The sequence below is a fragment of the Hipposideros armiger genome, unplaced genomic scaffold (assembly GCF_001890085.2).
Source record: "Hipposideros armiger isolate ML-2016 unplaced genomic scaffold, ASM189008v1 scaffold_685, whole genome shotgun sequence".
NCBI lineage: Eukaryota > Metazoa > Chordata > Mammalia > Chiroptera > Hipposideridae > Hipposideros > Hipposideros armiger.
Genome location: NW_017732035.1, coordinates 591,493 through 613,035, shown reverse-complemented (window position 1 = coordinate 613,035; position 21,543 = coordinate 591,493). Strand labels below are relative to the sequence as shown.

The following is a 21,543-nucleotide window of genomic DNA, read 5'->3' as shown; positions in this document are numbered from 1 at the left end:
CTCCCTGAGCCTGGCCCCACCCCCACATCTCACCCCCAGGCCAGGTGGTCCCACAGCCCCCCAGCGGGGCTCTAACCCCAGCACTTTCCACCCGGAAGGAAAGAGCAAAACACGGATGGCGGTCAGCACCGCGGACAGCGCCCAGGGCCGCTCACTGTCCCCGCGGCTGCTCTGCGGGTGCTGGTGGCTCTGGGCAGCGGTTCTCCACCTTCCTAAGGCCGCGACCCCGTAATACAGCTCCTCATGTTGTGGTGACCCCCGACCATAAAATTATTTTCTTTGCTACTCTATAACTGTCATTTTGCTACTGTTATGAATCATAATGTAAATTTGTTTTCCGATGGTCTTAGGTGACCCCTGTGAGAGGGTCGTTCGACCCCCAAAGGGGTCGCGACCCACAGGTTGAGAACCGCTGCTCCCAGGGGACTGTCTCCTGGGTCCCTACTCGGGGGGGTCAGATTCAAATCCCCTCTCCCACTCAGGGCGGGGCCGTGGCCCGCCCCGACTTACCCAGGCAGGCCAGCGGCCTCCATGACATTGGCCAGGGTCACGTCATTGGACCACACGTCGTACTGCCACTTGCGCAGGCCCAGGACCCCGCACAGGACCCGGCCGGTGTGCAGCCCCACACGCATGTTCAGGGCCACCGCGGTGGCCTCGGCCACGGACCTGCAGCACACAGACACAGGGTGTGGGCAGGGGCCGCTGTCTGCCCTGGGGCAGGGGCTCAGGCATCCGCTGACCTCATCAGAGCTATCTCTCTGACACCTTCTTTCCTATCCAGAGCCAGGAACTGGGGGGCAGGGACTCCAGTTTTTCCAGACAGAGACTCGGGGCCCCAAGGCCCTCAGGAGCTGAAGCAGAAGGCAGCCTTGGGAGGCTGAGCAAGACACCCAGCTGGCGAGGGGCGAACCGCCTCAGGTAGCAAGTCCCAGAGTCAAAGGTCTCGGCCTGGCAGGACCCCGGGGACCTGGGGCCAATGACTGAAAGGCCAGAAGACACAGCCAGGGAACCCTGTTTCCTGGGGCAAATGGACCATGGACAGGGAGAGGCAGGCAAGTCAGTCCAGCCCCACACAGCTCGGTGCCAGGCGCAAACCCAAACAGCAGATAGTCGCAGGGTTTCCCGGGCAGGACCGGGGATGTGCACCCCCCCACCCCCACCCCCACAGAAGCCTTTCCTGATATAAAAGTCAGATTGAAAGAAACAGGAATAAAGGACAAGGCAGACCAGGAAAGCCCAGAGCCTGTGTGGGAAGGGGCGCCGTTGAGCACAGAGGGTCTCGGGGCTGCGCCCTGCTAACTGGACGGAAGGCTCCTCGCCTGACCACGCTTGTCAGTACCAAGGACGCAACAGGCAAGGCTGGCTAAGGAGCGGCAGCCAGGCCCATGGCGTTCCCGAAACACTCACCTGCTCCATCCAACCCTCGCCCCACAGAGCGCACCTGAGACCTGGTCGCCGGCCCAGGGAGACGAGCACACGCGGCTCCTTTCCTAGTGGAACTCGGCTGGCTCTGGGCCAAGTCTTCCCCAGGCGACGCCCTGGTCAGGCTCCCTTCAGAGCCCAGGGAAGCTCCGAAGGCCACCTTTCTGCGTGACTCATGCATGCCTGGCAACACTTGCGTTACCACAGACAACGCAGCCCCAACCAAGTGCAGAAGCGGGTCAAGGGGGCTCCACAGACCAGGCGGCACTCCCTCACCCAGCCCCTCACCCTGCGGGTTGGTCCTCTGCAGCCCTGGCACAGGTGGCCCACCTGGACGGACTGGCTGGGACAGTGCGGGCCTGCGGGGGGCCTCCTGGGGCAGAAGTGGGGAGCGTCCACGAAGGGGGGACGTCCATAAGGGACAGGCCCTGCGGCACTCACGTCATGGTGTCGATCATGTCCAGGCCCATCTCCACGCAGCAGTGGGCATGGTCAGTCTTAGGCTGGGTGAGGCCGGACACGCAGTAGTAGCAGTCCCCCAGGATCTTGATACGCCGGCAGTGGTTCTCCTTCAGGCAAGAGGCAAATGGCACGTCAGTGACCCACCGGGCCGAGCACCTTCCCACCACCAGACGCGGTCACCACAGAGCACAGGGCGCCACTCACGCCAGGGCCCCCGGCCTGACCCAAGGGACTCCCCGAGGGGCCCTTGGCTGGGGTCAGGATCCCCCACACCTACACTCAGGCCTGCTCCAGGCAGGGGTCCACCTGCCTTTCTCTCCGTTCGGCAGGCCAACCCCACAAACCCTGCAAGGCTGTGGAGCTACCCGGGGAGCCAGCCCCTCTCCCGCAGTGGGGCTTTCGCCCCCAAGAGGGGCACAGGCACCTCCTGAGTGCATGTGACAGCCTCCTGGAACGTGCCGGATTCCCCCACCCACCCGGGAGTGCAGGCCGCACACATCTGCGTGTCCCTGCGGCTTTAGCCCTGAGTCCAGGCGCACAGGACTTGTGAGCAGCTCTCCCCAAGGAATGGCCTTGTCTGTCCTGTGCTGTGCACGTGAGGAGACCGGCCTCCCTGAGCCCGAGGTCGGCAAAGCCCACAGCCCCGGGCCCCCCTGAGAACACAGCCACACTCCTGTTTAACTCTGAGCCCCGAGCCACACACACGAGCTGACTCCTCGATGCCGGTGGTCTGGGGTTTGAGACCCCTCCCTCCCAGGAGCGCACGGAAGTGACGGCACCTACTGACACATGGGTTCTCGTCTTACACTGTCAGACGGATCACCAAGCCCTCATTCTGGAGATCTGGGGTGACCTGCCCCACCTGGTGGCATCTCTGTGGACATGTGTGTGGGTGACTGTGGGCGTCCGTGTGCCCCCAGCCAGCTCTGCAGTGTTCCCAGCTGTGTCCAGGCCCCATGACTCCAAGGCCTCCCCTTCACCTGTGCGTGTCCCCGACACCCTGTCCCTGGGACAGGTGCTCGTATGAGGCTGTTGAAGGGGTAGGTGTGAGTGAGTGAGTGAATGGTCTCAGACCTGACAGGCAGATTTGGGGGGTGAGTGCCGTCAGATTCAAAGGTGAATTAGGAGCTGTGGGGGGCTGCCCCAAACAGCCTCCCCTGTACCTCAGAGACGCAGGGTGACCCCCACAGGGAAGGGACGTTGTGGTAGAGCGGGCAGGGTGGGCTCCCCGAGGGCAGCCCCCACAGGAAGGAGCTGCTGTAATCAGAGGGCTGGGATACAGGCGGTAGATGTGTGACATGACTCCCCAGAGGCCCACCCCCGAGGAGGGACATCTAGAGGTGACAGGCAGGGTCCACGATGGGTGGTATGACAGGCTCCATGGGTGGACGAAACCCACCGTGTCCCGGAGGGGCCTCTGGAAGAGCGGCCGTCCTTAGCGGACGGTCAGGACACACAGCTGGCACATGGTTATAGTGTCACAAGGCTGTGTCCCTCCTGGCCAGGCTCCGCCATGGGGCAGCAGACACAGCCCAGAACAGACTGGAGAAGCAAATGTTAACACGTCGCCTGGTTTATTCTTCTCAAGTGTCCTGGCTTCTGTTAGCAAGCCCTAGAGACCAAAAAGGCCGTTTTTCACTGGTTTCAGTGTTTTAGAGATTAAAATCTTCCCTGTAAATATTGAAAGTCAGTGCCTGGAGCTCCCCCAGGGAGCATTTGTGATGCCTAAACAGCTGTTTCTGGCCAAAGGGAGAAGAAAAACGGGGGAGGTGGCTGGAGGGGCTGGCTTTGGGGGGCTAAATGTGGCAGGACAGGCAAGCAGCAGCGCGGGAGCCCACCAGTGACTCGAAGAGCCCCATGGGATGCGAACGCGCAGACCGGAGAGGAAGCGCCTCCCGCACTTGTCCAGCCTCAGATGCCTGGTGACACGAGTGACCGGTGGGCCACCTGCACCGTCCTGAATCCCACGCGTCCCTGCCGTGTGCGGGAACAGCCACCCTGGGGCTGAGAAGTCACAGCAGTGGGACGGGGCTGTCTCTGGAAACAGGCCCTGAAGGATTCCGGGCTCATGACCAGAGCTGAGGACTGGCTGCCATCACCTGTCGCCCTGAGTGGCGGGGCCAGGACCAGTGCAGGCTGCTTGCTGACAGGAGGCCACGCCAGGACACAGGCTCATCCCCGCGGCCAGCACGCAGCCTCCTGGAACCAGCGGAATGCACAGCGTCGTGTAGCCACTCACTTTCCCACTAAGAGATCTGACATCCAGAGAAGGGCCCATCCCCCCACAGGTGTGGAGCAACACTGAGCCCCAGACAGGTGTCTCCCCATCAACTCAAAGGGACATGCCCAGCTCCCCAAGTGTACAGGACATCAGAGGAAACGCAGTCTAAAATGGACCCAATAAACGGCGAAAAGGTCAAAAGTGCTGCTGGCTTCTGCAGCTGAGCCGTGGATAAGGGGCAAACAGGCCACGCACCACCCTGGCGCCCAGGGCAAACACGCCCGTGTTTGTCTACCCGCCAGCAGGGGCTGCATGAGGAAAGGTGTGCTTCCTGCACAGCTGTGTGTGCTTTCCATGCCTGCACAGCTGATGGGCCCGCGCCCCACGCCAGGAGCACATACAAGACGGCATAAGCTGAAAAACTCGGCCCACGGAGGTTAGAGAATATATTCCAAACATATACAATCACAGTCACATCAACGAGGGGGAAAGGCCCAAACTGAGCTTGTGGAGATGGAGGTGTCTGCACGGACAAGGCTCCACGGATACGACAGGAGGGACGGCCAGGGACCTGAGGACACAGCAGTAGAGACTGTCCAGAAGGAAACAGAAGGAAAAAGAATCCAAAACATGAAAAAAAATCATCGGAGCTGTGGGACAACTGGGGTCCCTGAGGGAACGAAAGGGGACACCAAAGGTATTTGGAAAAGAGTGGTGAGTTTTTGTCCAAATGTGACACGATCAAGGTTGTCAGATTAGATTTTTAAAAAGGAAAACCCAACACTTAAAGCGTACATTTTATATAAAAAGACATTGAAGACAAGAGGAGGGAGAAGCCTGCCTCCTGACAAGAATCACAGCACCCTGGGAATGGCCGTATTCACAGGAGACCAGGCTGCAGAGCAGAGACCAGGACCAGGGTGAGGAGGGTAATTTCTTCCTGAGAAAAGACTTAACTCAGCATGAGGAGCGAACAGTCCTAAATGGTTACGAATCTGATAACAGAGCTTGAGAAAACGTGGAGCCAAAGCCGTAGGACGGAAAGGAGACGTGGAGACAATGACCAGGCTGGAGAGTCTGGGCTCCCCTCTCACTCGCTGAGAGCAAGTCCCCGGAGACCCTAAGGATCTCGACACGTGGGCACTGCGACCAGCCAGCCGGCCTAACAAACGTCCACAGAACACTCCCAAACACGAGATTTCTAAAAACGCAGGAGACAGCATTTTCCAGTGTACAGGGTCATTCACCAAAGTAGACTGTTTCTGGGCCATAAATTAAAGAGCATTCAAATTTAAAAAAGTATATTTTCTGACCATAATGGAATTAAATTTGAAGTAAAAAAAAAAACAAAAAAACAGAAATATCTTTGAAAAATCCCCCCCCACAAAAAAAATCCACTGGGTCAAGAAAGATGAAAAAAGAAATTAGAAAACTTTTTGGACTGAATAAAAATAAAAACACAAGATAGAAATCTGGGATGCTGCTAAACAGTACGTCACAGGACAGTCCCAGCTAAATGTTATATTAGAAGAGAAAAAAGATCTCAAATCAATGACCTCAGCTTCTACCTTAAGAAACTACAAAACGGGAGCCGGCCGAGTGGCTCAGTTGGTTAAGAGCGCGAGCTCTGAGCAACAGGGCCGCCGGTTCGATTCCCACATGGGCCAGAGAGCTGTGCCCGAGCTGAGCTGCAGCTGAGCTGCCAACACGTGGCAGGATGGCTCAGCTGGTGAGAGCACGTGCTCCTAACAAGGTTGCCTGATGGACTCCCACATGGGATGGTGGGCTACACCTGCCCGCAACTAAAGACTGAATTTGGCACCTTGAACTGAGCTGCTGCCCGGATGGCTCAGCGGATAGAGCGTGCTCTCTTAACAACAAGGCTGCCGGTTTGACTCCCGCATGGGATGGTGGCTACGCCCACCCGCAACTAAGATTGAACACAGCACCTTGAGCTGAACAGCACGACTGGACTTGGAACTGAGCTAGCTGCGCCCTCCACAACTAAGAGTGAAGGACAACAACTTGGCTGTTCCCCTTCCCCAATTCCCCAATAAAAGAAAAAAAGAAACTACAAAATTAAGAGCAACGTAAAACCAAAATAAGCAAAAGAAACAAAATAATACAAATCAGACAGAAAACTCGTAAAATAGAAGACTAGCGAAATCGACAAAACCAAAAGCAACTTCTTTAAGGAGATCAATAACATCGACAAACCTCTACCCATAACGATCAGGAAAAAGGGAAGACGCAAATTACCAAAATCGGGAACGGGAGAGGTGGTATCACCACAGAGTTTAGATATTAAAAGGGTAACGAGAAATATTGTGAATAGCTTTATTCTAATAATTTTGACAACTTAGATTAAATGAACAGATTCCTTGGAAGATTAAAAAAAGAACTATCAAGCTCATTTGAGGAAGAAGAAAAAAGATAACCTGACTAGTCCTATTTAAAGAAATTGAATTTGTAGTTAAAAACTTCCATGAACAAAAGTGCAGGCCCAGGTGGATTCACACATTTAAGAAAGAAATTACACCAATTCCACACAAACTCTCCCAGAAAATTGAACAGGAGGAAATACCCCCGAGCTCTCCTATGAGATAAGAAAAGAAAGCCACCGAATAACATCCTCAGGAACATAAGTGGGAAAATTCTAAATAAAAGATTAGCAAATCGAAGCCCACAACACGTGAAAAGGATAACACAGTCTGTCCGAGTCGGGCTGGTCCCAGGCACGCGAGGATGTTCTAACGTTCTACCATAAATCGATATAACTCATCATATTAGCTAAAACTGAAAACCCACAGCATCATTGCTGTAGACACAGTCAAACATTGGACAAAACCCAGCATCCATTTCTGATAGAAACAAAATGAGAATAAAAGGAAATTCTACCACTTGATTAAAAGCATCCACAAAACCGTAGGGCTAACCTCGCACTTAGAGATGGAAGACTGATGCTTTCACTGGTGAGATCAAGCACAAGACAAGAAGGCTAGCTCGGGCCTGCTGCAGAGCCCCTGCCAAGGCCGTGCGGGCGAGGAGCTGTGACGGCGGCCACGTCCCCACGGGCCACAGCCTCACTGCACTGCCAGCCCGCTTGGGCCTGGGGCCCTTCACAGCGGGTGCTGGCTGGGCGGGTGCACGGCCTTCCCTCTGCAAACCCAACACGCGACCCCAGGAAACTCGTCACTGAGGAGTGAGCTGACCCAGCAGTGACCGTGCTGGGCGAGCCCACTTCTCAGGCAGGTGGGACCCCAGACCCAGTTCCAATGACGTGGGACGCAGGCTGTGCTTACCGTGGCCAGCTCGTCGAACTTGCCGAAGAGTTCGTTCAGCAGCTTCACCAGCTCCTGGGCGGTGCACTGGGACGCCAAGCCCGTGAAACCCACGATGTCCGCGAAGAGTATGCTGCAAGAGACACGGTGCGCTGCCCTCCACCTGACACGACACGCGCCTGCTCAGGCGAGTGACCGCCCCTGGAGCCACCTTAACGCAAATCTCCCCGTGATTCCTCGACCCAGGCTGGAAGCCAAGGCTCTGTCCTTCCCGCTCTACAGGCTGGGAGAAGCCACAGGCTTTTCATGGTCACACAGGGAGGACATGCTGCAGCCACCCAGGGCTCCTGCTGACCCCTCCCAGGACACGGGGGGGGGGCAGCTCCACGTCCACTAGACCTGCCCCCTTCCCAGGGTGACCCCATGACAGTCGTAGCTGGTGGCTCATGAGCAGAAGTGACATGCTTTTAAGAAGTAAGGGGCCCTCTGCACCCTCTTTCGTCTCCTGGCAGCTGACACAGGCGACACGAGGCCGGGACATGGTCGGGGCCTCACAGTGCATTACTGTGCTGTGCACAGGACAGGGGCACACCTCCCTTGGAAGGAGGGAGGGTGGGGGCGTTCAGAAGTACAAACAGCATGTGCCAAACTGAGGTGGGCGAGAAACCATACAATGACTTGTCAAAAGCCGAGGGCTGCAGACGGGCTAGAGCACGGGTACAAGCTATAAGCAGTGCGGCACGCGTCTCCAGGATGAAGGCTCCCGGAGCCAACCCAGGAAGGGCAGGAGGGCAGTGGAGCGAGTGGTGGGACCCCGGCAACCCATCTAACGCTCCCGCCCGTCAGTCCTTTCTTCTGTAAAATGAGGACAAGACTCGAGTCCGCCTCGTCGGCTGTGAGGGTAAACGGGTTACAAACGTAAAGCTCTGAAACGGATGTCATGCACCTAATGAGAGCGCAGGGCCTTCTGGGCCTTTTCTGAGCGTGCGCACAGCCTACGCTTGACTCTGCTTCCCAGGAATATCCCCAAGCCTTTCCGAGTGCCGCTGGACATCCATTCCTCAGCTTTTCCTTGGTGGTTTTTGATTCCCTAGCTGCTCGTCTCCGCGGGCAGCGCCGCCCACGGCAGCTCTGATGCTAAACAGTTGCCGCTGATCGTTTTGCATCCATGCCCTGGGCGGAGGCTGTTCACACTGAGCTTTGAGTCCGCTCCCATAAAGACAAGCCCACGCTTGCTGGGGCGTCCAGGGAACTTCCGGTCAAATTAGGGAAGTTCTCTGACAACAGGACTGTGAAAGTGACGACGCCCCTCCGGGGGCTGCCAGGGTGCAGGTTTCCACTGTGATCACAGCTGCTGGTTTTCAAAGCCATCAAGGGGCTGGAGAGACAAAGGCGGGTCGGGGCGACGTTGGAGTCCACCAAGCTCCTTGTTCTTACCAGGAGTTAGCTGTTTTTCTTAAACCTTCCTGAATTCTTGCAAAACTTCGGTTAATTTCCAGTGTTCTGACAATGTTGACTCTGACCATTTTCGCAGGGAGTGCCATTGCTTTTATAAAGGGGAGGATTTCAGATGTCCTGTTCCCCACTCACGACAGCATCAGCGAGGGATGAAGTGCAAATGGCGCCCTGAGTTTGTATGTTAGCCCAGGAACGACGTGGACCCACCGAAGAGCTCACACGGACAGCAAGGAAATCCAGGCGAAGTTTGCATCTGAGCCGCAGAAGGACATGTCCAGCCCCTGCTGGAGGGTGGCCAGAGGCCAGGGCGGGGCTGGCGCCACTGCCACCGGGGGCCTCATCTTGCTCTCCCGTCGTGCCCACATCCAGCACACCAGCCCACCAGCCGTGGCAACAAGGCTCCCGCCAGGGAACGAGAGTGGAGACTTTCAGCAGTGAAGGGACGCAGTGACTGGCCACATCCACAGTTGTCCAGGTCAGAGGACAGGCGGGGAGGGCACTGGGGCGGGCACGCACCATGCCCACCTGCACCTGCAGCCCCAGGTGACATCTGATGCCTTCCCTACTGTGTGCAGACGCTTTGCCCAGGAGGCACTCCCTGGAATGTTCTGGAGGTCTGGTCTTCTCAGCAGGGGCTGGGTCACTGCATTGTGTCTGTACCACTAATTAGAGCCAGTGGGCAGCTGGGAAAATCTGCGCAGACGTCCCCTGATACCAGCCAATCCCAGGTCCAGCCTCAGCCCCGCCACTCACGGGCCGGGGAGTCCTGCCCACTCGCCTCACTGGAGGAACCTCAGTTCCCTCTCCTGTGAGTGGAGGGGACAATGCTGGTGGACCACAGGGCTGTGATGTCGTTAATGGAACCCCATGTCTAGAGGAGAGGTCTGTCCTGCCTGGGCGCCAATGCTGGCCCCGCACATGGGGTCTTCAGTGTGCCCCTCTGCAACAGGACAACACGGGTCCTTAGCAAGAGGCACGGCAGTGGGAGCGAGTGTGCCCACAGGTAAGGAGCTCAGCTGGACACGGTTAGCCACGCGGGCTTGCACACAGGGACGAACAAGTACCAGCTCAAGGGACCCGGTCGGCAGCACTCGACAGAGACACAACGACGCTTTCTTACCCATTTGTGTCACAGGCCCCATGGGCAGGGAGGCCTGGCACCAACACCAAGAGTCAGCACAGAACAGAGGACAGGAAGGCAGGGCGGGGCGTCCACGCCATCTCCTGCCTGAGTGACTCTTAGGTACAGGGCTGCCCCAGACAGGCAACATTAGGGGGAGGTGCAAGCCTTAACAGGACAAAGTACTTTTCAACAGACCCTTTAAAAACAAACAAGTGAAGCTGAGAGTGTCAGGCAAGCTGGTTCCCAGGGGTCTATTTCCTGACCCGTAACATGGGAACAACAACGCCACCCCAGGGCTGTCATGAGATGGACAGGCTGCGGAAGAGGAGGGCACCTGTCCCAGGCCCAGCACAACTGGAATAACGCCGAGCTGTTAGCCTGACGCGGGGAATTCCCAACCCGAAAGGCCACTCCACTGCCCCAACGTGCTTAGCGACAGAGCTTTGACCTCTCTAGCCAACACAGGAAAGCAGAGTTGCTGACTAATCAGAAAGAGCAGCTGTGACAGGTGTCACCTGAGAAGCCACCACTCCACCCCCCTTGTGGAACCTGCTTCTCTGCAAGGCAGGTGCTCACCTGGGTCTGCTGACCCACACCTGCCCCCTCCTCCCCTCAAACTGGGGCCCTCTGCCCACCTCAGCCACCACCTCCCACCACCGTCACCCCACCTCCGTCACCTCCCACCTCCGTCACCTCCCACCACCGTCACCCCACCTCCGTCACCTCCCACCTCCATCACCTCCCACCTCCGTCACCCCCACCTCTATCATCACCTCCAACTCAGCTCCCGGGCCCGCCGCCGCCGGCCAGAGCAGCCCTACCTCACGTTGTCGTGCCGCTGGATGTATATCTTGTGGAAGATCCTCTCGGGGGGCTTCAGGAAGTCCTCCTTCATCTCCATGGCGACATTCCGGGGCAGGAGGCTCATGAGCAGCCGCTCCTGGATGGGAGAGACAGGCAGTGTGATACAGCAGAGCCCTCCTGTGCGTCGTCCATGCGCCCGTCTGGGACACAAGGCCAGCACGCGGTCCGGTCCTGCAGGCGCTGCCCGGCCCAGGCCTGGGCGGTCCTGTGCGGGTAACTTGCTCCTGGAGCACTGGGCAGGTGCGAGCTTCACCTACAGAACAACCAGCCACCCACGGTGCCCCAGCTGTTCCAAGCTGCCGGCCGTGCGCCCCAGCGTCACCGGCATCAGGTCACAGGAAGGACCCAGGCAGCCAGGCCCCGCTGCCTGCCCCACCGCCCCACACGAAGAGAGGGACATGGAGACGGACTGGGAGAGCCCCTGTCTCCCAGGACAGACAGACACAAGCAGGTCTGGAGGCCACATGGCATTTTCTCCTGGTCTCCAGGGATCGGTTGTTCTTTCCCCCAAAGGGCAGAATAAACACCTGAGCTTTGCCAGAGGAGTACCCGCTGGGGACTCGGCCGCCCTCCTGGGCACAGCGTACCCCGAGCCCCACCACGGACATGGCTGGGCAGCAGAATGGAAGAAGCTGTTGACATGACTGAATCCATCTCCAGAGGACCGTGACAAGTGCCGGTCCCACATGCCGTGTGCTTCTCCCTCTAGGATGCCCCCAAAATGACACCTTCACAGAAACAGAGCGGTTTCCCCTGGAAGCCTCGTCTGTACAACCATCAGGCCGGTTTTCCATTTCTGAGTCAGTGTCTTACTGGTCATAGGACGCTTCAAGCTTTCTTTTTCTTCTAGAATCAGTTCCGGTAACTGATGCCGTTCTGGGAATTTGACCATTTTGTCTAAGCTTTCAGATATTCTGGCATCGGCTCATCGTGAGTGTTTCCCTGTTGTCTATTTTTAACCTGCCTTTGTCTGCAGCCGAGCTTTCCTGTCCTAATGCTCTCCTTTCTGCCGGCTCTTTCTTCTCGATTCAGGTCTCCAAGGCTTTTCTATTTCAAAGAATCAATTGTGACATTCTGTCCTGAAACTGAGGCCTATAAAGGCCTTCGGGACGTCTCCCCGGGTGTCCGTACCCAGAACTTCCGCGTGAACCTGTGCACCGCGAGGACCCCTGAGACTGTAAAGGGACGGCAGGGCCTTCTGGGCTCCGGCCGCCTCTGTTCCCTCTGCCACCGGCCACTTTGTCCCTCGCTTCTTTCTCCTTCCCAGTCAGTTACATCCTCTGAGCCAGCCCCTGTGCTCACATTTATAAAACAGAACCATTTCTTTAGCTTAACAATGAAGCAGAGGCCCGAAATTAGCTTTAGAAAACCAAGAACCCAGACAGGAGGGACAGACACATCTCTGTTCCACAAGGACCCTCTCCGGCAGCCGGGCTTGTTCTGACACGGGGCGGGTGGGGTCCCCTCAGCATCCCCGAGTCCCTCTCGACGGGGTCAGCCTCGGGGACTGACAAGCTGGGTGCTTTCTCCAAGTACAGCAGAGAACCATCTGGAAACATATAACTGTCCAGCGGGCAGACAAGGCCCTGCCCGCCGTCCTCCAGCCCTCTGGTTCTGTGGGCTGCCCTGAGAGGGACGGACAGCTGTTCCAATATTTGCACTTGTAGAAACAGCGGGGGAGGCCGTGTCTGTCTGCGTCTGCAGGGAGCAGAGCCAGAAACCAATAAAAACTCGGGTTTTGCACCAAAGAAGTCACACTTTCTTTTAAAATTTCGTCCCTCGACTGCAGAGCTCTTAGTTCTAAACCACAAAGGAGGGGAGGGCTGCCCCTCGTGCTGCAGCTAATATCACCTTTGTCACGGCATTGCCCCAAACAGTCACGGCAGGCACAGGCCAAGCAGGGACAGTCCCGGCCGTGCGGGCCCAGTGGCGATGCTCACAGCACACCGTTCCCTGAGACAGTCAGAGACTGTCCCCCAGGTCTGAGGCGAAGCGCCCTACGACCTGCACCAAAAAGTAACTGATCAGCCTGGGCCAGGATTACTGTGGCATCGCGTCTGTGATCAGTGAGAGGGACTGAGAGCCCAGGACAGAGCTTCCATCTGCAGGTTCCTGTCCCTGAACAAAACGGCAGGAGTCTCACACTGGGGTGTGCATTTCAGAGCCAGCCCCTCGCTCTCCCCTCTGGGACGTGGCAGCCACACAAGTGCAGGCCTGCCGCGCTCTGCGCACTGAAGCCGTCGCCTCCTGCCTCGCGGAGCCCCGGCTGCAGCACCTCTGCTAGATGCCCACCCTGGACAGGAGAGAAGGCGGCGACCTCCAGCGCGTCACCCGCCCACCTGCAGGCCCTCACCTCTGCACTGAGCCCACACCCACGACTCATGGGTCTCCCGCTGCACACGGTCTCCACATGCGCACGGGCTGCGCGCTCAGCCCCCTCCCCCCCTCCACGGAGGCCACAGCAAATTAAAGGCCTCCCCTCACCCACCAAGAATGCGCGCCAGGCAGCTGGTCCTGCTCCCCCCAGACGCCCCTTGCTCAAGGACCCTGTTCCCAGCCCCTCCAGCCCCAGCCCTGCGTGTCCTGCCACCTGCAGAAGCAGACGGGCGCAGTGATCAGTGCAGCGCTGGGTCCCCAGCACCCCCATCCAGAACAGGGTGGGTCCCCAGCAACCCCTCCCAGAATGGGGTATATCCCCCACCCAGAACCAGTGCGTGTTCCCCCAGCACCTCCTCCCAGGATGGGGCGCATCCCCAGCACCCGCTCCATGCCCCCATCCCTGGCGGGGGGGACCACCGCACCAACCTGCTTCTCGTTCTCGTCCTCCAGCCGCAGCCGGTCCTCGATGCAGTTCCGGGCCTGCAGGAAGGCCCTTCGCTGGGAGCGCTCGGCCAGGACCCTCACACAGACCCCGTACATGTTCACACCCACGAAGAGCAGGGCGTTGGCGCCGAGCTGGAAGGGAGAAGACGGTGAGGTGCGAGCAGGGCCCTGGCTCCGCACACCTCACAGCCGCCAGCGTGCAGCCACCGAGGAGCCACCCGGGCCTCTGCCCCCGCGGGGTTTATGTGAGCTGTTAGCTGCAAACGGGGAGGGTTTCCGCGCCTGATGGAGCCAGGTGCTGCCGGCAGGTTCCCAGGGCCACTGCTCCTCATGGATTAGCCAGAAACCCAGGACTGTCTGCTGCTTACAATTACACAGGACAAAACAAATACAGCAGCCGGCCAGCCACAGGCCATGGTCACGGGGCTCCAGGCATTGAGGATGCAATGGCCTGACTGGGATGACTGCAGGACAAGGAGACGGGGAACCAAGTCGCATGGACGACCCACTGGCAGCACCTGGGCATGGACCAGAGGGAGGGGCCAGAGAGCGGGCGGGGAGACAGCAGCCATGGGGTCTCCAACCTCAAGAGGGCGGAGGCCACGAGGAGGAGAGATGAGGAAACACCGAGGACTTGGGGCTGCACCTGTCCTACTCCAGGTGACGTGACAGCCTCAAGCCTCAGGGGCGTGGACATACAGGGCCGCAGTCAGCAATGACCTCCACCTGGAGACATTACAGCTGTTCACAGGAGGTGACAGAGGGAGAGGCGGGGCCCGTGAATCCATAAACCCCAGCACTCAGCCAACATCTCCAAAAAACAAGCGTGAACTCATGTAAACAATGTGAAGGGAGCCAATGCCCAGGGGCTGCCACCCCCAGACTGCCCTGCCTGTCATGCCTCAAACGTTTGGATGTTGAAACAAAACAAAGTAACCTTCGGACCAGGCCTAAAGCAACATTGTATCCCAAAGAACAGTTTGCAGAGATAACAGGAAAGCTGCTATGACAACCGGACTGAAAATTAAAAACATTGTTTAGAACAGCAATGTCACTATGTCACGTTATCTGTACCAACAGCAGTGTCTTTCTTCTGTGGACGTCACTGTCCCCTCCCCTTCCCATAAACACCCATCGCCTTGGTCTCCTCATCCGAACACCATTCTGGCTTCTGCCTCAGTCAGTGCTGCCTGAATAGCTGTTCTTATTGTTCTCAATAAATGCTTGTCACCTGCCACTTTGAAAGGCCCTTCATTTTTTAGGGTGACACTCGTCAGCATGCTGGACAGAGCCAATTCAGTGCCACGTACACCTGACCGAGTGGGTGCGCACACCTTACCATCTCAGTCAGACGCGAGGGGGAAAGATTCCTCCTAGAAAGATGTTTCATGGGGTTTTTCCTCATGAAAACCCTCTGCCAACCAGCAGGAAGGACAGCCACCCCCATGAGGGGTCCAGGCGAATGGCTGAAGGTCCTCTGAACACAGTGCCTGCTCTGACCCTAATCATCCCCACGTGACCTGAGACATCTCTGGTCCCCGTAGCCTGGGTGCCCTCCCGTAGCCAGCACTCCAGGCTTGCGGCTGAGGCGTCGGCACCGGCTTCTCGCGGGCTGGGTGGCCGGGCTGGGCTGTGCGCGGGGCCTGGTATGGCCCCGGTGATCAGGGCGTTTTCCTGTCCTCTAACGGGCCATCTGCTGCATTTGGGCATATGCTCACGCCAGTCTGTTTACAAAGGCACTTGACTGGTGGCAGTTGGAAGACCGGCAAATATGAAACAATAAAGTGCATCTTTGTAGAGTCAACATTTAAATCGTGCTGAGTGTGGTAAAGTGCCCACAGGCACAGCAGTGAGCACAGCCGTTGCCTAAGCCACACTTCTCCTTGCAGGAGACACAATCATTCCAGCTCCCACATGCCTCTCCCAGCCTTATTTTAACATCTTGAACACGTAGAACACATGACACATAGGACATCCTGCCAGGAGGCAGCAGCCCCACCCCAGACACCTTCCCTGCCCAGCACCCCCGCCTCCGAGGGCCCCGCAGCAGAGCCGTCAGCTGTCACCTCCTCAGGACAAGGGGCCTGACTGTGGGGCCCAGGCACCCAGGTCAGCGCAGCACAGGAGTTCAGGGCACCGGAGGTCACGCTCGTGGGCCAGACAGACACAGCTTTTCCAGAAACCAAGGCCTCAGCCAGCCCGGGGAGGGGCCAGGGGAAGGCAGGCAACCCCACCGAGGTCAGGGTGGGACTGAGGAGCTGAGGGGCAGGGGTCCGGGAGGCAGGACAGTTTGGCCAAAGGGGAAAGCACTAGGAGAGTAGGGGCGGTCACCCAGGAGCCCCAGCTTGTCACCCCTCCACACCCACCTTCACCACACCTTCCCTCTACTCCAGCCATGACAAGTCCCCAGGGAAACTGGAACCCAGCTGGGTGGTCACGGAGCACCTGGCTGCTCTATCAACACATGTGAGCTGCTCACCTGGAGGAGCCCCAAGGCCTGCCCAGGGTCAGTGTCCACGGGGTGAGGTGGGGTGTCCCCTGCCTGGTGCCTGCAACCACACTCCGGGGGCCCCCTTGCACCCGCCAAGCCGCACACTCGCCTCCCGATCCCTCCTCCATGGTGAGCAGAGGCCTTGGCAGGGATGAGGGTGACAGCACAGAGAAAGGCATGTTCAGAGGTCACCTGCTAGCAGACGTGGCCCGGAGGGGGCGTTGGGTCACTGGCAGCAAAACAGGTTGAGAGGGGCCCGAGCCCGGGGAAGAGCACGTGTTGGGAGCTGCAGGGGGTGGCAGGGCTGGCACAGGCTGGCCAGGGAGGGACAGTCACCCTACTGCCTGGCCTCTGGGTTTAGGGGCAGCCAAGAAGGCCAGCCTGTGGCAGCCGGTGCTCTAAGACCCTGCCACCTGTGCCAGGCCCCTTCCCCTCTTGCTCTGAGGAAACCCAGTCCCCTGTCCCCACAGTGCCAGCTGCTCATTCTCGGGGCCTGGCCCCTGCCTCATTGTCCCACAGCTATTTTGGGGGATGCCGCCTTCAATGCCCCCTGACCCCCAATCTGGCGAGTGACAGCAGGTCATGCCCTGGAATGCCGCCCACAGGGGCTGCAGCACCCCTCCTCACCCCTCCCCCGGCTGGGCTCTGCGGGTGGGGCCTCAGTGAGCACCACCCAGCACTCTGGCCTCTTTCTGGGCCACTGTCCCCGGCGACCCCTCCGGAGCCCACAGCACACAGCCCCATGACCGCAGTGGGGGGCTCAGGCGCCCCATGTGCCTGGGCAGTGACCCGTCCTCACTGTCCCCACCAGCATCGTGGCTGTGGGGAGGAGACAGGCCACACCCGGGAGGCAGAGCCTGGAGGCCAGACGAGGACCAGCCTTGAGCTGGCAGCAGCCGCTCCCCGTGCACGCGGCCCCAGCAGGCAGTGGGTGGGAGCTGTTCGGAGGCCGCCTAGAGATGGCAGACGGGGGTGCAGATCTCATCATGGCCAGGCACGCACTGCTTCTGGAACTCACAGCCCTGGGGCGAGGCCGCCACTGCCCATATTTTCAGAGAAGACACGGGGGTGGAGAGGATAAACCTCCCTGAGGTCACAAGACCAGCAGTAGCTGTCATGTCCTACACCCAGGCACGTAACTCCAGGGCCCACCCCATCACAGCTGCCATCTCTGGGTCCAGGCCCTGGGTGGGCATCAGGGCTGCCACACTGGTGGCCAGTGGGGGTGGCCATGGTCTCCCCCTCCCCTTGTCCTCCACACAGGACAGGAAGAGAGGCTGAGAGTGTGAAGGACCAGGGCAGGTGAGGTCAAGTACCAGGTGAGGCTGAGTGCCCGGCAGGGCTGAGTGTGAGGTGACCGGAGTGCCGGGCGGGGGTCAGGGGCAGCAGGATGATCTCAGGACAACAGGGATTCAGGACAAGGACCTGTCACAAGTGCTGGCGAGGCAGGGGGTGGCCGTGACATGGGCACCAAGAAGAATGTGAACAGACTGCCGAGAAAGATGAACTCTGATGCAAGATGTGGCTAGCAGCGACCCCCCGGCCACGGCCACCGGCGGGCGCAGTGTCTGGAAAGGGTCAGTCTGAAGGCGGGAGCCGGGGCCATCAGCCTGCAAGGGGCGCTGGAGCCACGAGAGCCACATGGGGAGACCCTGGGGGACGCCGCCTTTTAGAAGTCCAAGGTGGACCCCAGCCCCTAAAATAAACACTACAATTAAGAAAACCAGAAAGGCCCCTTTTGAGATTTTCTCACCATCTTATTAGCTTCCCTCCTGCCATCTCTGAGGTTAGATTACAAACCTGCGCAAGCAGTCGATGGGGTCCTAGAACAGGCAGCGTGTGAGTCTGTCAAAACGACAATGACTGGGTCCCCTGTCCTCACCCTTCCCCAGGCCTGGGCCCAGCAGAGGGAAGCAGCTGACCTCTCCCTCCCCGCTAGCCCCCTCCATTTCTGTTCACGCCACGTCCTGCCCCCGGAGGGGCTGGGACATCGAGAGGCACCTGACGGAGTCGAGCCACTTCTGAGGGTCGAGGCGATGCTGCAGACTTAGAATCAAAACACGAAGCCCCCGGCCGCGTCTAAGAGCCTTCTTCCCAGCATGTCATCAGCTTGGCTCAAATAAACTCCCATAAAAATTCTCAAAAATAAAGCAAGCTCCCTCCAGACAGGGACTGTGCCGGAGGGGGGACACCCCACCCGCTCCGCAGGGCATACCGGCAGGAGGGATCGCCCAGCACTTCTGGGCACCCTGACGTGCCACAGCGGGGCCCTGCCCCTGCTTGGGGATCCTGCGCCCACTTTCTGCATGCTCTCAGCCCTCAGCATCAAGGCTGGCCTGGGCTCTACAGAGCCCCAAAGCACACAGGCAGCACCCCCAGACGCCGCACACCAGGGCAGCACGAGATTGCTGAAGGAAACCCCAAGAACCTCCCTACAGAGGCCAAAGGTGCTCGGAGCACCCTGGCCCCACCTGTCCCCAGAGCACCCAATGTCCAGCGTGCACATGACACGCTACAAAGATGGCCTTGTGCATTGTCCTTCAGCCTCTTTGGGGTGTCCCCCTGCTCTGAGGGTTTCTGGCCCCCAAATTCATGGTCCTGAGGAAGCCACTGTCAGGAGGTGGCTGCACCGCAGGGAGGCGGGAGGACCTGGGGCAGGGAGAAGCCGGCGCGTGCTTCGTGAAGGTGGGTGCTGTCTTCTTCATTTGTCGCAGGACAGTCACAGACCCCAGAGCTTTCCAACTGGGGGCAGGGAGGAGCCCCTGGGCATCATCCAGTCCCCTCACCACGTGCTTCTCTGCACCCACCCCCATCGATTTGTCACTATCACCACCCCTGGCATCCACTTGGGAATTTGAATACATTCTAAAGAAGCCAAGCGATTTAAAAGTGGCAGGAATTTTCAAAAACGAGCTTTTCCAACACGAATGTCTCACTTTCACCACAGCCCTGCAGGGCAGCCGTCACGCCCCTTATACAGGTGGGGAAACTGAGGCTCAGTGAGGGACAGGCCTGTATTGCTCAGGAGGGCACAGCCAGGAGCAGCGAACCCCAGATGTCTGCTCCCTAAGAACCCACTCCCAAGATGGGCTCCCTCGTCCTGGGAAGGGCCAGGGGCCCTTACAGACTCTCTCCTCTCTTTTTCAGTCTTTTATTCTCTGAAAGGGATGACAGGAGCTGTGTAGAACAGTCTGTGTGTGAAGAGGAGAAACTGACGCCACGGGCGTTCATGGAACCAGCCGAACGAACCCCCAGCGTCCTGCACCCACCGCGGCCCGCCAGCCTGTCCAGGTCAGCTCAGGCCCCACCACACCCCCCACATCTGACCCGGCCTCTGTGCCTCCCTTCTGGTCCTCGTGGGGAGGTTGTCCTGGCTGGGGGACGCACGCAGAGGGGAGGGTGGTAGGGAGGGCGCTGCAGGAGTGACCCCTGCGAAGGTCAAGCAGGCCAGGTGCCACCCACAGGAGGCCTCCCTGCCGGGCAGCCCTTCCCGCCCCCTCCCTGGGCCAGCAGCCCTCGGGGGTCCCTCGCCTCTGCCTTCTCTCTGTCTCTGGCCTTCACCTCTACTTCTCTTTCTCTCTTCACTCCAGGTCCCCCGAGGGGCTGCACCCTCCTGCCCTCCCAGCCCCCACCCCGCTCTCTGGGCTCTGAAATGCCGGCCCAGCGTTGTCTCTCCTCCCTGTCCTGTGGCCCCCCTGGCCATGAGCAACCCGGGCATCACTGTTTGGGGGCACCTCCCTGCCTCGGTCCAGGTGTGGGCGACTTGGTGCCCAGGCCCCAGCTATCCGACTGCCGGCCTCCCCAGTTGTCTGTCCAGTTCCCCGCCTCACCCCCTCCTCCATCGCTTCCATCTGCCGCCTTCTCTCCCGCCTTCCTCCCCCTCCGGTTCCCACCACCCTCCTGCCAAAATGCATCCCAGGCAGAAGCAGAGTTTCCCTCAGGGACCCCCTCCCAGCCCGGGTGGGAGGGGCCGCGCGGCGGAGGCGCTGGAGAAGCTCCGAAAGCCCCACGCGGCAAGGACGTCTGCTCCGGCCTCAGGGTCCTCGCCGGGGAGGAGCCCGCGGGAAGGGACCGCGACCTCGTCCTTTCAACCATCTCGCCCGCCCCGCCCGGATGACAGTGACAAAGTTTGGGTGCTGCGAGCCGGTGCCAAAGCCACGGCTGAGCGAGGGCGGCAGGGACCAGAAAACCCTGTGCGACCTTAGCAAACCCAGTCGTTCCGGATGGAAACGGGTCCACCGCCGGGCGCCGGGGCGACAGAAGGGGGCCAGAGGCCTTTCCGCTGCCCGGGTCCCTAGGGGGCCTCAGGGCCGGGAGGGCAGTCTGCGAGCCCCGTGCGCGCGCCCCAGGCGCACGGGAGCAGAGCCCCGGGCTGTGCGCACAGCCGGCGAGGAACCCTGCCCGCCGGAGCCCGCCGGAGCCCGCCGGAGCCCGCCGGAGCCCGCCGGAGCCCGCTCTCCCGCGCCCACCCTCCGTCCCTCCTGCGGGGACCGGCGCATCAGAGCGACAGCCCCGAGCTCCAGCCCCGCTTGGCGGCTCACCAGCCGCCTGACCTTGGAGCCATCCTTGCCCCCTCCGCCCCTGTCTCCCGTCTCCACACTCCACGCCCAGCGGCGCTTTGTAGACTCCGACTAGGAAAGAGCCTCGCCCCAGGGTGCCGGCCCCCACTGCGCCCCCAACTCACTGAGTGACCTTGAACGCAGCCGCCCCCACGAATTCGGGGCCTCAGTTTCCCCACCTGCCCTCACAGGTCGACGCGCGCCCAGCCCCCTGCGTCCCCAGTCCCTCCCGGACAGGCGTGTCCCAGACCAGACAGGGGGCGCGCGGCGGCACTCACCGTCCTCCAGAGGCGCGGGCGCTTGGCGGGGACCAAAGTGGCCGTGACCAGCAGGTGTGAGGCGGCCACCACGAGCCCGAAGCCGACGGCCAGCAGGCTGCGCACCGGCAGCAGGGCGTAGGACACGAAGGTGACCAGGAGGAGCTGCCACACGCCCCGGTCGGCCGTCGGCGCCCCCGCGGCTCCCCCGGCGTGGACCGCGGCGGGGCCGCCGAGCGCGAAGGGGCAGCAGAGCAGCGCGAAGGTCAAGCTGAAGAGCAGCGCGAGCTGGCCGAGGCGCCGCAGCTGCGGCGCGCGCAGCGAGCGCACGTTGGTGACCACCAGCAGCGCCAGGAACAGCACGCAGTGCGCGGGGTGCGAGCCCCTCGCCAGGCCGGGCGCGGGCCCCGGCGCGCCCAGCAGCTCGGCCAGCGCCAGCGCGCCCGCCAGCAGGCTGAGCACGGCCAGCGCCTTCAGCGCGGCCGCCTGCTCCAGCCGCAGCGTGTAGCCGCGGAACAGCGCCTCCAGCTCCGGGCACGCGAAGTCCTCGTCGCACGCCCGCGGCCGGCGCCGGCCGCC

At 60.0% G+C, this 21,543-nt stretch overlaps 1 protein-coding gene across 1 annotated transcript in view; it reads right to left on the bottom strand.

The window, feature by feature from the left end:
- The window catches only part of ADCY1 (adenylate cyclase 1), a 50,586-nt gene extending 29,322 nt beyond the window's left edge, over positions 1–21,264 (bottom strand). The window contains exons 1-6 of the mRNA XM_019626566.1: positions 20,986–21,264; positions 13,640–13,789; positions 10,792–10,910; positions 7,411–7,522; positions 1,867–1,994; positions 511–669 (exon numbers count right to left, since the gene is read on the bottom strand). Of these exons, the coding sequence (XP_019482111.1) occupies positions 511–669; positions 1,867–1,994; positions 7,411–7,522; positions 10,792–10,910; positions 13,640–13,753 (632 nt within the window). The 5' untranslated portion in view covers positions 13,754–13,789; positions 20,986–21,264. The remainder of the gene's footprint in view (positions 1–510; positions 670–1,866; positions 1,995–7,410; positions 7,523–10,791; positions 10,911–13,639; positions 13,790–20,985) is intronic.
- Positions 21,265–21,543: the final 279 nt, after the last annotated feature.